The sequence below is a fragment of the Schistocerca serialis genome, chromosome 2 (assembly GCF_023864345.2).
Source record: "Schistocerca serialis cubense isolate TAMUIC-IGC-003099 chromosome 2, iqSchSeri2.2, whole genome shotgun sequence".
Taxonomy (NCBI): domain Eukaryota; kingdom Metazoa; phylum Arthropoda; class Insecta; order Orthoptera; family Acrididae; genus Schistocerca; species Schistocerca serialis.
Genome location: NC_064639.1, coordinates 921,046,959 through 921,061,399, shown reverse-complemented (window position 1 = coordinate 921,061,399; position 14,441 = coordinate 921,046,959). Strand labels below are relative to the sequence as shown.

Here is a 14,441-nt window from a genome sequence, read left to right as displayed (position 1 = left end):
TAATTCTTTGGCTTGTTCTGTTGACCACCATTGTCTTCTTGATTTGTTCTGTGATTTGTATGCTCTGTTGAGTGTCGCATGTATTCTTTTGGTAAATTAATAATGTGTGTGTTGCCAATACTGTTCGCATTTAATTGTGGATCATCATTCCCACAAGTGGTGATCCCACTGAGTGTCATGAAAGGTGACAAATGCACCAAAAGTGAGGATACTCCATTGGCTACTGTGGTCACCATCTCATCGGGACAGTTGTTGTGTACGTCAGAGGAAGTAACTACCATTCTGTAACTGGCAATAAATTTCAGACAAGTGCTGTGCACTCTCCAGGAATTGTAGCTCATGGGCTATTTGTCAAAAAGCTGCAGCGTATCTTCTGCACTGTGAGGAAAATTCATTGCCCCACTGTACATGCTGCAACAACTGGATATATGGCCCCGGTTCCTAGAACTTTCATTTGCCACCTATGGTGTCGCTAATGACAAATTTATGTTTGTTCTGACAATTAGCATTAGACTCTCAAATCTTGTTGTTATTGCCTGATATCATGCATAGCATGCCTCAGGTATGCAAATATGTATGTCTTAAGGACAATATGGTTTGTTGAGTGTGTAAACCAACAGATCACCGAGTCCAACAAGTCTAGAAAAGTGAAGTTATTTGCAACAAATTACTTTCTGTATTCTGGTGTGATATCTGGTCACTAGTGTCCTAATGTGAAGAGCCTGAGGCAATGCCGAAACAAATGTGGGTTAGTCAGTTGCCTTCTGTGGCCAAGTAGCACCTCAAATTTAGACCTGCAGTCACTTATTGCTGATAAGATATGTAATACACTGTTATATGATTCCACATGCGGAGGTGACACTGTGAGTAAGGTTACAGGGGATGCTGCTAAAGGGGAGCAGCTTCCACTAGCAGAACTAGATAGCTAGCTACAGTGCAACTTCAGTGCTCCCCGGGTGGAGTTCCAGCAACCTCCCAGGAATCCCAGAATCCATCTGCCTGTCAGATGATGCAGCATGTGCTGTGACATCAGCAAGTGCTTAAGACGGTGTTGGTGTAATTACATTTTACTGTTATTATCAGATTACCACCTTGATCAATTCTATACTTACGTTTCAGTGTAATATGGTCTGAAAATGGTAACATTTTGATCGAAAGTGGTTACCATTGCCAATAAATACTTTATTTTGGTATAATTCCTGCTTTGGATTGCTTGCTAGAAAATGAACCTCTCTGTGCAACTAACCAAATGAAGACAGCAATCAGTGCATACTCCCCTCCATTGCCAGAATTTATACTTCTTTTGAACAGAAATTGGCTGTGAACACTTAGTCACAAGAAGGTGGATTGCTCTCTAGTATTGGAGCTGTGGCTCTACCAGGTATATCTAGATGACATTCTGCACAGCTACAGGAGTTTATCAAGAACCCAAATACCAGATAATGTCAGTAGAACTTAGCAGTGGCCGGTTTTATTGTATTGGGATATTTCATGAAATTGTCCACACTATTTCATTTTGCTGTGTTTTAGGAAACAAGTCATTAATATCATCCATGGACTCACTTGTTCTGGAGCCAATGGTACTGTACAAAAGCAGCTGGACAGATTGGTGTGGCTGAGTCTTTGGTGTGACTGCTGGTTGTGGATGAAGACTTGTTTGGCTTGTCGATTTGATAAGATGAGATGCTATGTCCACAAACCATTTGGTTCCTTCTAGGAAGGAGCCTGTGCACAACACTTTTCTCATATCCATACCGAGCTGGCCAGACCTCTCTCCCATGTGCAAAGCTTTAACTCCCCCCCCCCCCTACCCCCCCACCCCAAAATGCCCCGTTGCCTGGAGGCAGTGCCCATATGGATATTTTGGCAGAGACAGTCGCAAATAACTTTCTCACCTCATGGCTCTCTCAGTTTGGCTGTCTGATGGATGTGACCACAGTCCAGGGCCAACAATTTGAGTCCACCTTGTTTTGTGAAATGACAGATTATGTGATTTTGTACATCATCATACAACCAGCTACCATTCATCTGGCAACAACATTTTGGAATGTTGGCATTGAACTTTAAAGTCCACCCTGATGTGTCATGGTTATTCTTGTTTGTCCATACCCCTCATGTTGCTCAGTTCACTTGCAGCATTCATACCTGATATTGGTGCATCCACTGCAGAGTTTGTGTACAGTGAGTGTGTCTGGCTACCTTTGAAGTTCTTCAACCAACAACAGGCTATCTACCTTGAGATCCTTCCTTCCTCATACAGTAAATCAAGAACTGCATTTCCAGTTTCCCATCCACAGCATTCCCCCACCTTCACCCCACAACACCCCTCCCCCATTTTTGTTCACAAAGATTTCAGTATGTGCTCTCATGTTATGCAATGTATGGATCTGTCAAGGCCCTTTTGAAAACGCCTTGTATGGGTCCGTATCTGGTTTTGGATTGCTGTGTCCACACGGTGATAATATTGGATATTGCCAAATTTACCAAGGTTTCCGTTGAACACATTTGGTTATTGCTGAACTTATCAAGGTTTCTGTTGAATGATCCAGGCAGATTTTGCGGTTCAGTTTGGTCCCACTATTGTCACTTGACACTTACGTCACAACACGCAGTGGCTGACCTACTTAACTGTCAGCAGGCAAGTCTGCTCAGCCACTGCTTACGTTGATGGGTGCAACTGCTGACAAGGCTACAGTGTCACTGGACCAGTCCTCACAGGACGCTCACTTGATCTGGGAGAATTATATGGCATAAATATCCATTTATCCTGGGAGCTCCAATCTGTGAGGGGCAACGGGGGGAGGGACTGTGGGTTTGTAATGCAAATAGTCGAACATTAAGGCCAAGACAAAAGTGTGAATATCTTTGTTTCACTTACTGACAAGTTCTTTAGTTTATTTTACTGACTGTAATTGTCTTCTTGGTTTAGTCTGTAACATGTATCATCTGTTGAGGGATGCATGTATCCTTTTGGAAAATTAATAAAATGTTTGTTGCTAATATTGTTCATATTTAATCATGAATCAACATTACCACAGCCTCAGTGCACATTTTAATAAAACACTGGCAGAAGTGCTCTTAATGTACATAGATGGAAAAATGTGGATAAACATAAATTAATGCAGATGAGTAGGAAAACCAATCCTGTAATGTTTGAATACAATACAAGCGGTGTGCTGCTCGACACAGTTACATCAATTAAATATCTAAGCATAATGTTGCGAAGTGATTTATTGGAAGAATTCCACAAAATTGTAGCTCATGCATAAAGAAAACTGCATACAACACACTTGTGTAGTCTTTCCTTGAGTACTATTTGAGTGTTTGGGATCCACACTAGGTCAGATTAAAGGGAGACAGTGAAGCGGTTAAGAGCTGTGCCAAAGTCTGTTGCTGGTAGGTTTGATCAACATGTGAGTATTGCTGTGTGAACTCCAATGGGAGGGAAGAAGATGTTCTTTTTGCAAAATACTGCTGCGAAAGTTTAGATAACTGGTATTTGTGACAGACTATACAACCATCCTACTGCCACCAACATAAATCCTGTGTAAGGATCGTAAAGGCAACATAAGAGAAATCATGGCTTGTATGGAAATATACAGATAGTCATTTTTCCCTTGCTCTGTTTGTGAGCGGAACAGCAAACGGAATGACTGGCAAGCTGCCCTCCACCATGCATCATCTGGTGGCTTGCAGATGTTGAACAGAAAGACTGGGATATAATGCTGCCTGTTGTGACATTCACATACAGAGGGCAGACAAAAATATGGGAACACCACAGACACAACACATTATCATGTTCCTGATGGTGTAGGAAACCCACTGGAATTCAAAACAGCTTCCAGTCATCTCAGAATGGATAAATACAGGTACTTATGGTTTTCAAGGGAATCTTATACCATTCTTTGTGCAAAAAAAGTGACAAGTTCAGGTAACAATGATGGAAGTGAATAGCAGTCATACATCATTCTCTCTGAAGTAGACCACAAAGACTCAGTAATATTGTGGTAAGGCGACTCTGGTGGCCAGTAAAATGCAACAATTCATGCTTGTGTTCACAAATCCAGTCCTTAATGATGCAAGCTAGGTGAACAGGAACCTTGTTGTCTTGGAACACAGCATTGCCAATGGGAACAAACATTCTACCATGTGATAGACCTTATTAGCCAAAATGGTCAAATAATCTTTGGCAGTACCATGGAATACTGTGATTTGGCTGTCAAAATCAACACTGAACCCCCACTATGTTTCACTCTTGGGATGTAAACTCGACCACAAATTGGGAATGGGTTTAACATCCCATAAATCTGGAAAGGATGTGAAACAGGATTTATCAGACCAAATGACTTTCTTCCACTGCTCCATAGTCCACATTTCATGGATTTGGCACCACATTTTCCTATTATGGCATGTGCAGCACTGGTGTGTCATTTTGGAATTTCAGTTCGTCCTGCTATTCCCAATTTATGGAGCACATTCCATGTTGTTGTGATGTTTACAGGGTTCACAAGTTTGACATTCATTTCTGCAGTGACTTTTGCAGCTTTCATCCTCTTATTTTTCACCACAATACTCTTCATCGATCATCTGTCATGATCACACAACACACACTTAAGTCTGCATTGTGACTTAGCAGATGATGTTTTTCCGCTTTCCCTGTATGCAGTACAAATCTTTGATACGGTGGCTCTTGAAATAACAAACATTTTGGCTACCTTGGTTATGGGAGCAGCCACCATACAAGTGCCAACAAATTAGCCACATTTGAATTCACTTAGCTCTGATGTAATGCACTCAAAACAACATAGAACACAGTTCTAACCACAACTGACACTTATAAACATATTGAGAACATTGCAGAGAGGCCGTTCATGGTCAAATACAATAAGCAACCTGTAGACTTGGTTAATATCTGTATGTATGTTCAAGCAAGCATTTCTGATGGTGTTTCCACATTTTTGTCCAACCTCTGTACAGTACTACAAAGCAAGACATTATGGGTCGCACACCATTACTTCTGGTGCATGGTGGAGAGAAGGAAACAACAATGGATACTTTGTTTCTATTTCATTTTGACAATTCTGACATGCATATGGATGTTAGGTAGCCAGGATAAGGACCATAAATGTTATAATGCCACAAACTAGACTGTTAGATACAACCAACGTGACCTGTTGTGGATATTTATATGTGTGTTGAAAGTTACACTATTATTAAAGCAATATTTTGGTTGATACTAAATCATTCATCATTTGTCAGATTCCACTGGCAAAGTTGAAGGTGAATATCCTAAATTGAGGAGACAAAAAGGGCAGACACTTCACCCATACCATTTGCATGAAACACTATCATATTTGGATGGCACAGATCAATGACAGGAGCTTCCAACATAAAGGAAATTAAGATATGAAGATGATTGTGATGCCTCAATGGAAGTAACTACTCTTTAAAGTCCCAAAGACCATGGGTGTATGACCATGACTAGATCCAGGTACAAGACACTATAGTCCTTTTCTAACTTCAAACCAGAGGGTCTCTCTTTTGTAAGGAGGGGGAGCAATGTCACACTTTGTGTTATCATTTGTGATATAGCAGTTATTGTCATGGTCTGTAAACATGGGCCACCAGTTCAATTCCAGCCTCCTCCAATTATTTATCGTTTGATATAATTAATGGAAAATTCTGTGACTTGCTGATTTGTGGATTATGTAATTTGCTAAAACATTCTATTTTTGTATAAGTAAGTGCTCCATCTGCTGAGGCATGCAGTTTAGCTCTGTCTGTACCTTTGTATTTGCTTAACAAAAGGTGCTTTCAGTGTAGAGTTTTACTTCTTGTTGATGATGTACTCTCATAACTGATACATGATTTGAGATTCCATATGGCAATATCATTAATACACTATATGGTGTAAAATGCAAGATATCTCAGAGTAATTAAAATTTTTCTGTATTTGACTATCTGCTGCAGTTTATTGAATACTTTTTTAATTACTTGTGAATAATTTTATCTGAAAAAAAGTAGAGAGAACTCAATTATTTACAGGAAAAGTATTGTAGCATAGTGGATATAATCTTTTAACATTAATAAAATTTGATTTTTTATTCTGAAAAAAAAAAATAAGAACAGCATTGCATTTGCATGCAAGCATGAATATGCATTCTGCCCTCCTTACTTAAGACTTTACCCATAGCATCACAATAATAGAAAAAATTACTGAAGAGAAAACTCCTTTTTAAAATAGATCATAAACAAATCAATAGGACATTAAATTTTGATCTTCCTCAAAAATACCTCACAGTAAGTATCACAAATTGGGAATTTGTTCCCTTGGAAATCATGGATACACTTCATTACTTGGTTTTACCAGATTTCATATGGTATATTTGCGTCGGTAGCATTCATTTTAAAAAAATTTCAGGGCAACATTAGGACATGTGTGAATTTTTTCCTTTGTACTATATATTTTACAATTATTCATATTCAAAGAGTTTAAACATTAATTTAAGACACTTTGTAAAATGGAACTTTCTGTTTAGCCTATAATTAAGATTTTCTATATTGAACATGGAATACAAAATAGATAAGTGAAAAGAAGTTCTAGCTAATCTGTTGAATGATTTGATGATGCAACATTAAACTGTTGAAACTAAAGTGTGAAAACACTTAGAGATATTTAGATAACTGTTTCATCCAAATGTATGTCTATCCTACAGTACTGGCTGTCACTCCAACATTTGCAACACTTGTCTTCAATCTACAAACGGCAGGATGCAGACATCAAATTCGAGGTCTCGCTTTACTGAAAAAACAAGACATTCATGAGATACGCAGTGAGGTAATTGAAAAAATGCTTCATAACATTCAGTAATAGTGCTTCTAAATGATAAAAAAACCTTTGTATATAGTTCCTGCTTGACAGGATTTCTAGAATATGAAGCGTGTGTTTATAGTTGGATAGAAATAGAAAGAGAGACGTAAATTTCTACCTGGCGAGTGGCAGCAGCCACACACACTTACTACACACATACACTCGTTTCAGAACCAGAGGATTCTTTATAATAAGGAAAAATAATGATAAAAAACTTGCACATAGGCGTACTAGGTGTCATACTTTCCCTCTGCCCAACAATGGAAGAAACAGAAAGAGACCTTAGTATATGGTACAATATCACACATTTCACAGTTATTCACTGAGTATAAATGTGAATGTAAACATAGAACTGAATGGAGATAGGGTGGTTATTTATGAATTAACAATGACAATTATTGCCCAGCCTACCCAGTACAAACATACTATTTTTCTTCATGAAATACTAGCTTAATGATGCAATCACCTGACCTACACCAGCAACAGGATTAAAAACACTTAGTTGATCTTAGTTGGGATAACAGCTGGGTAACACCTATACCAGGAGAACCATGAGCATGAGAAATTTATTCAGATAAAAAACAAACAAAAACAATATTACAGTAATGGAAATTCCTGCTAGTAAAAGTTAAGTTCAGCATTAAATGGGATACACCACACAAACTTACGAGGTTTAAAATTATTTTCAATATAGATTTGTTCTTGATGCTAGTATCAAGATATTAAAAACTTCCCCTCTGATGTAAAGAACAAAACATGGAATCTGAAAAAATAGGAAATATGTCACTATCGGTGGAAGCATTTGGGCACATGTTTGGTTGCGAGTGTGAGACTGTGTAATTAGAGTAGAAAAAAAAGAGGTAGCCCAAAACTGAATCTCTGAGCTAATACATGTCTCTGTATAACACAAACTTGTTGGCTGTAGGTGAGTCCTTGTCTTTCCTTGTTTTTATGTATTATTTTGATAAAAATATTTGATGAAGATAAATAACTGTGAACCATACTAAAGCTTCTTCAAATACCATGGACTTCTGTCATTTACATACTCATGATTTAAGCGGCATGCAACAAACATCAAATGGCATGAAGTGTACTACGTGTTTGGATATGCAACTGATTAGCATTTCAGTGCAATGGCACAAAGTAGTTAGTAATAATGCCAATTACATTCTATTTATAGGGAAAGATTACGCAACAGATTTCTCATTTGGAAATTACATCTGAATGTTGTTTGTTTGTGAGAAGATTGAGTTATGCCTTGAGCAAGGAGCAGAGTCTAACTGCACATGTCAGAATTTGACAGTGGCATGATCACAGCCTATCAAGACTACGGTTTATTGTTTTGCAATATTGCTTCTTGCGTAGGTCAGGATCCCATACTGTCTTGAGGAAAGTGGGCTCAGGAGGGCAGTACTCAATACTGTTCAGGATCTCAAAGGTCTCACAAGACAAGCTCCCAACAACAAAGATGTATTGCAGGAGTGTACAGTCATGTCATGTAGCGTGAATCAGGAAGTGACTTTGTTTGCAGTAAGACAACACCTGAAGCACCATGGACTGTCAGCATGGTGTTGTGGCTTTCATTGATGAGGCTTCAAAGAGACCCCAATGATAACACGGAGACAGCAGTGGCAGCACATTGCCGTTTCAGGCACATCCCAGTTCTCTGTACAGCATCACAATGGATGTATCCAGGTGTGGAGGCTACAATGTGAGGGAATATTTCCAGACTGCATTAGTCATCATCATAAGGGGCCAGCATGTGACACGATGTTATGGGGTGCCACAGGGTACACAATGCGAACACCTCTAGTTCACAAAAGAAGGTCATTTACTGAGCTTTACATTTCTGGTATATTAAAGCTGGTGGCTGTGCCTTGAGATCTTTAAACAAGATAACACAAGACTGCATGTCTCAACCTGACTCATTACAGATGGTGTTCAACTGCTCCTCTGGCTGACATGTTCTGCAGATCTCTCTGCCAGGCTACCACTCACCACTGTAGTGCTTCAAGAATTTCCACGTAATTTCTAGAACCACTCATCCTTCTACCATCTTGAACACACAATAATTTAAAAATAAGTGTGAGAGAATGTACATACTGCATGGCACATGTTTGTGTGTGCAGGCTGGAAAGGAGTCACGAACACAAGGTAGACACGACAGTTTAATGGCATCGACAAGTGTTTGCCACTCACGCCACGGAAGTTGGATTGGAAGAACAAGGAGTGTTTATGTATCTTATGGTGTTTTATATTGTTGATTATTGTAAGAAGAATAAAAGAAGAACAGTTGAAAAATTTGGTAACTATACTTCAAGTGTTGGACTTGCTAGAAGCAAGACACGTTCACAGGTTATGTGGTTGTAAAAATTACGCTATTGTAAATGTATTTAATTGAGCCTAATGCTAGATGAAGAGAACTGTTTCCTGGAATTGGATTTGGCCTAAAAGTTCAATTGGTGAAAATTAATAAATGCAACAAAAGAGAAGACATAAGAAAGATATTATGGTAAAAGAAAAGAGAGAAGATTCCAACGTACTAGACTAAGAAGAAATATGATGAGAATAATTCATCAAAGAAGATCCAGTGTGGGGAGTAAGCGGGTCTCACCCACACTGCAGGGACACAGACAGGGAAACCAGCCTAGGTCCAATGACACCGGCACCAGTCGCTGATCACCGGTGCTGATTCCACATACACTCGCCGATGGTGAAACCAATATTCGATGCCTGAAACCAATATTCGACACCACTGGCACCAGTGCAGTTTACCAGCGTTGATTACGCGTTCGCTTACCAATGCAGCTAGAACTCTATGCTGGGTGGGCGCAAGACAATAACTGTTTGCATATAAAGTTACAGAAACTGTTGAATAATAGACTGTTAGTATAGTTATTATACTTAATGTAGAATTTTTTTATTTTTTATTTATTTATTTATTTATTTTTGATGATCACTAGATCAAAAACTAAGAGAAATATGGATAATACACAGAGAATTGGGGAAACTTCAAAACCAGCCATGGCAATGAAAGTGAGTAAGGAGGTGCCAGACTGGTCCGAATTAGCGAATTTGATCAAAACTTAAAATGATAAAATAGATAAACAAAGTCTTAAATTAGATTCAGTGAATACTCAATTAAATAATAAATTGGATGTTCAGAATGAAACTTTAGGATTGTTAAGTGTTAAGGTAGATTCACAAAGTAAAGACTTTAGTAATTTATGTGAAGGTATGGGAAATTTGAAGACTGAATTCGATGCTTTAACTACTAAAGTAGAAAATTTTAAAATAGATTTGAAAGAGGAATTAACTAGTTTTTTTAGCAGTCATGTAAACCAACTGTTCATTGTCTTTAGTCAGACACAGAGTAAACAATTTCATGACTTAGTTAAAAAGCTAGAATTGGATATTGCAGATAAATATAATAAGGTAGAAGCCAAACTTGGTGAAAAATTAGGATCATTTCAAAGTGTATGTAATGTTACATTTGATGCTATAAAACATAGATTACACACTTTAAAAGAGAGTGTTGAGAAACAGGACAAGTTATTACCACTATACCAATCGCAAATTGCAGGCATCAATACTCTAGTAGATAATGTGGAATGAAACTTTAAAGAAAAACTAGCAACTTCAGGTATGATAAATATAAGTAGCCTGGAGGAATAGGTAGAAGAGATGATAGATGGAAAAGTTGCCACAAGAGTAATCTCCGAGAGCGTATCTCCTGTTTTATCTTTTGAGTTTAGTAATACCAAGAGAGGTATGGGTGAACTACGGAAAGGATTCATATTTATCCAGGATAATGTAGAAAATAGAACAACTTTACCTGATGTTATGTCACCAAGTAAAGTGGTGATTGTTTTGCCTTGGGGAGACTTTCACGTAAAATTTAATGAGAAGTACTCGTTTGCACTTCCTCAAGTGAATTTAATATCAGATCCATGGGATTCGGGTGGGATCGCATATGTCCCCCAAGGATGTTAACATTCTGAGTTAATGGGCAAGGTGACGACCATCGGAACCCAAGTTGTTTTCGGGGTTTCTTGAAAGACAGTTTTCTTGCACCAAATTCGCTTCAAATCTTAAACTATTCTGTAATCTACTCCTAAAATCTTAAACTACCTTATAATTTTAATACATAAGAAACTGGATACGATAGTCAAGTAGAAAACTTGAGAGAATCACGAATAAACGGTGATCTGTAGACATGAAATAAAACAAGTAGAATATTATATTTATGGATAACGTAATATAATGTGATGAACAGAACAACTATTTTATCATAGTGTATAATTTTCTGTTTTGTACAGAATATTTTATACCTTTTGTGAGATATGATATAGATGGGGGGGTTTGTATAATTTTTGGAAGGGGTGGGTATTGTCGATTAAAACACGATTTACACCAACATATAAATCACAGCTAACACAGAACACACACCACACCTTTGAAACAACCCTCACGAACAAGTGTGACTGATTCTTCACCATTTACCATTCCATAGGAGTTGCTAAGATTATCTTTGGGGACCTCAAGGGTGAAGGTGGGAATGTCCGTTCTGTAGCAGACGATTTAACACCATACCTCTTTTGGCTTCTCACTAAAGTACCGGTGAGGTAGGGATCCTGTCTTTGGGGCTAACTTCCTTCTCTTCTTCGATCTTAGCAACCATTTCTATTTTTTCTTTTCTTGCTTCTCTTTTGAGTACCTATCTATTTTTCCCTCTTTCCATATTCATCTACTTCTGTCGCAGAAGTCCTTCCTGGATTCTGTGGTTTCCAATAACCTACAACTTATCTCCAGATAAGAAGGCTGAAGAATCAAGCTGCACAAACACACATCATCATACACACAAAAATATACGAGTATGCAAACAATGAAACTACTAACTAGAAACCTGTTGAGAGGAATGAACCGTCAAGTGTTGTAGTGGGAAGGTATGGTTCAATTGTAATAATTATTAAGGAATGTCAGTTTAACAAATATTCTGACAATTTGTAGGATAGTGGGACTCTTATAACCTAAGTAAACATATTATATATTGAATAGTGTATAGAGACATAGTATATACCAAGCACATATAAGTTGAAAAAGTAGGGGAGAACTCAAGGGACCAAAGGAAGTATTAAGAAGGATATGCAAAGTGCATAATATATTTATATTTTTACTGGGAAATATTTAATTGTAGTGTACATAAAGATGTATACTAGGGCAATGAACCATGAGGCCTACTCACAAATAATAAAGGGGGACGTACCCGACATTTGCTAACCATATAGGGCAGGCGTACCTACGTGGAGATAGGACGCTCTGTGAGCTGATGAATAGGGATGTTTTAAAAAAGGGGGATAACTACCAAAATGGAAGGAGTAAGTGCACTCAGAGGGTCAACCCACATGTAAGGTATAGGTACTGTTCCTAGGGGAAAAGGACAGTATCGTGACAGAAATCACACATTTTGTAGGAAATGTTCTGGTGAGTTTTAATTCTATATTCCACTGGCATTATTATGTTTTATGTGAGTTTACTAGTGTCAAGAAGAACACTTTCATTTGCCCAGAGTTCCTACAGACTACAAACAGTCTATAATTAATGAGACTATCACGTACTAAAGAAGCAGTACAAATAATTAGAATAAAGAATAAAATACTCAAGTATCATGAAGACCTGGAGCTCATGATTGGAAACCAAAGGCTTAGGCCCCAAGACTCCTAGATATAGAAGAATTGATTCCAACATTGAATGAAAGATACCCATTTTATAATCAAAGTAAAATGAAAAAAGAAAAGCTAAATGGTAAATAAAAGGGTTAAGCATGGAAGCATGGTTAATAAAAAATGTGGAATGTATACTATGGTAATATGAATTGTTGTTACATGTAATGACTATGACATGACATAATGACTATGTATAAAATATTGTGTGTTTGAGCTGAGGGGAGGGATATGTAGTGCTTCAAGAATTTCCATATAAATTCTAGAACCACTCGTCCTTCTACCGTCTCGAACACACGATTTTTTAAAAATAAGTGTGAGAGAATATACATACTGCGTGACACATATTTATGTGTGCAGGCTGGAAAGGAGTCACGAGCACAAGGTAGACGTGACGGTCGAACGGCATCGACAAGTATTTGCCGCTCGCGCCACGGAAATCAGATTGGAAGAACAAGGAGTGTTTATGTATCTTATGGTGTTTTATACCATTGATTATTGTAACGAGAAAAAAGAAGAAGAACAGCTGAAAACTTTGTTAATTGTACTTCATGTGTTGGATTAGCTAGAAAGAAGACATGTTCATAAATTATGTGGTTGTAAAAACTATGCTATTGTAAATGTATTTAATTGAGTCTAATGCTACATGAATCGGTTGACTTGCAAAAATTCGAATATTTATGTAAGAAGTGGTGAATTTGTTCTTTGTGGAAGTTGAAATATACCAAGACTAAACTAAAAGTACTCTGCAAGTATCCACTTATTTCATGAGTAAAGAAAAAGAGAGAGAGTCTGATAAATTCCATTAACCAGCAGTATTCTTCGGTGAAGAAGTTCATGGAGATTGACGTAGCCAGCTATCCAGAGAAAAAGGCCATCTGTGCAGATCAAGTAAGTCAACTGATGTGAGAGAAGTGTGAATTTTGCATACAATCCAATTTCGCACCACATTCTAGGTCGCCTAAAGCGTTAGAGCACCATAGAATAATATACCTGCTCAGTTAAACTTGAGATCCAGCTGGGTTAGAGTTATTAATGTTGTCAAAGGTGGCAGATCTGAGTACTAAATTTTGCACTCTATACACCCCCAAATCACCTACAAATTTAATCAAGTATTCTTTGCACTAAATTGTATATGCACAATAAGCAAAATTTTGTTATTTGCTATCCTTCCCAGTGTTGGAATTTTAATGGCCAGAAGTGTAGGCCTCTTCTTCAGTCTGATAACAAGATAAAGATCCCAGATTCGAGTCCCAGTGCAGCAAACAGTTTTGACCTGTCGAAAAGTTTCAAGATGTTAGCAAATTGCCTTCTGATGTAAAGAACAGGATCTGGAACCTGAAAAAATTCAGAACTAAGTTAAAACATTACCTTGTGAGTCTTCATTCAATAAATAAGCTGAATATTTAGATTTTAACATTATCACGATATGGAATGGCTGTTCACTACATACCTTTGTGAGAGAAAATTCCAGTACTGCCAATAAAAATATTTAGGGGTAGAAAAAGGGTTCTTAACTTTTGGAACAGTTAATTCATCCCTCGAGGAGTAATTAAATGAGAAATGAACTATGTGTGCTAGCTGATCCAAAGGATGAAAAGTGAGGATTTTTAACAGAGACAGCAGCTATTGGGAATGGTGGTTGGCAGAGGGAGTGTATACATCAAGCATTATGTGTGCTACGGACTGACCAGTTTGGTAATTAAGGAGGAGTTGGTGGAAATTTGAGTTGCAGCCACAAATGTGAATTTTTAAGGTGAGGCTTTCAGGGCAAAACAATGGTTAAGCAGGACCAGGGGAAAGTATGTAGAACTGTTGTGTTTGATTGTAGCAAGACCACGTTTGTA

General features: G+C 37.8%; 1 protein-coding gene across 1 annotated transcript in view; it reads left to right on the top strand.

Moving 5' to 3' along the window:
* The window catches only part of LOC126458294 (adhesion G-protein coupled receptor G4-like), a 195,281-nt gene that overhangs the window by 150,996 nt on the left and 29,844 nt on the right, over window positions 1-14,441 (top strand). Inside the window, exon 9 of the mRNA XM_050095234.1 lies at window positions 6,717-6,838. Within this exon, the coding sequence (XP_049951191.1) occupies window positions 6,717-6,838 (122 nt within the window). The remainder of the gene's footprint in view (window positions 1-6,716; window positions 6,839-14,441) is intronic.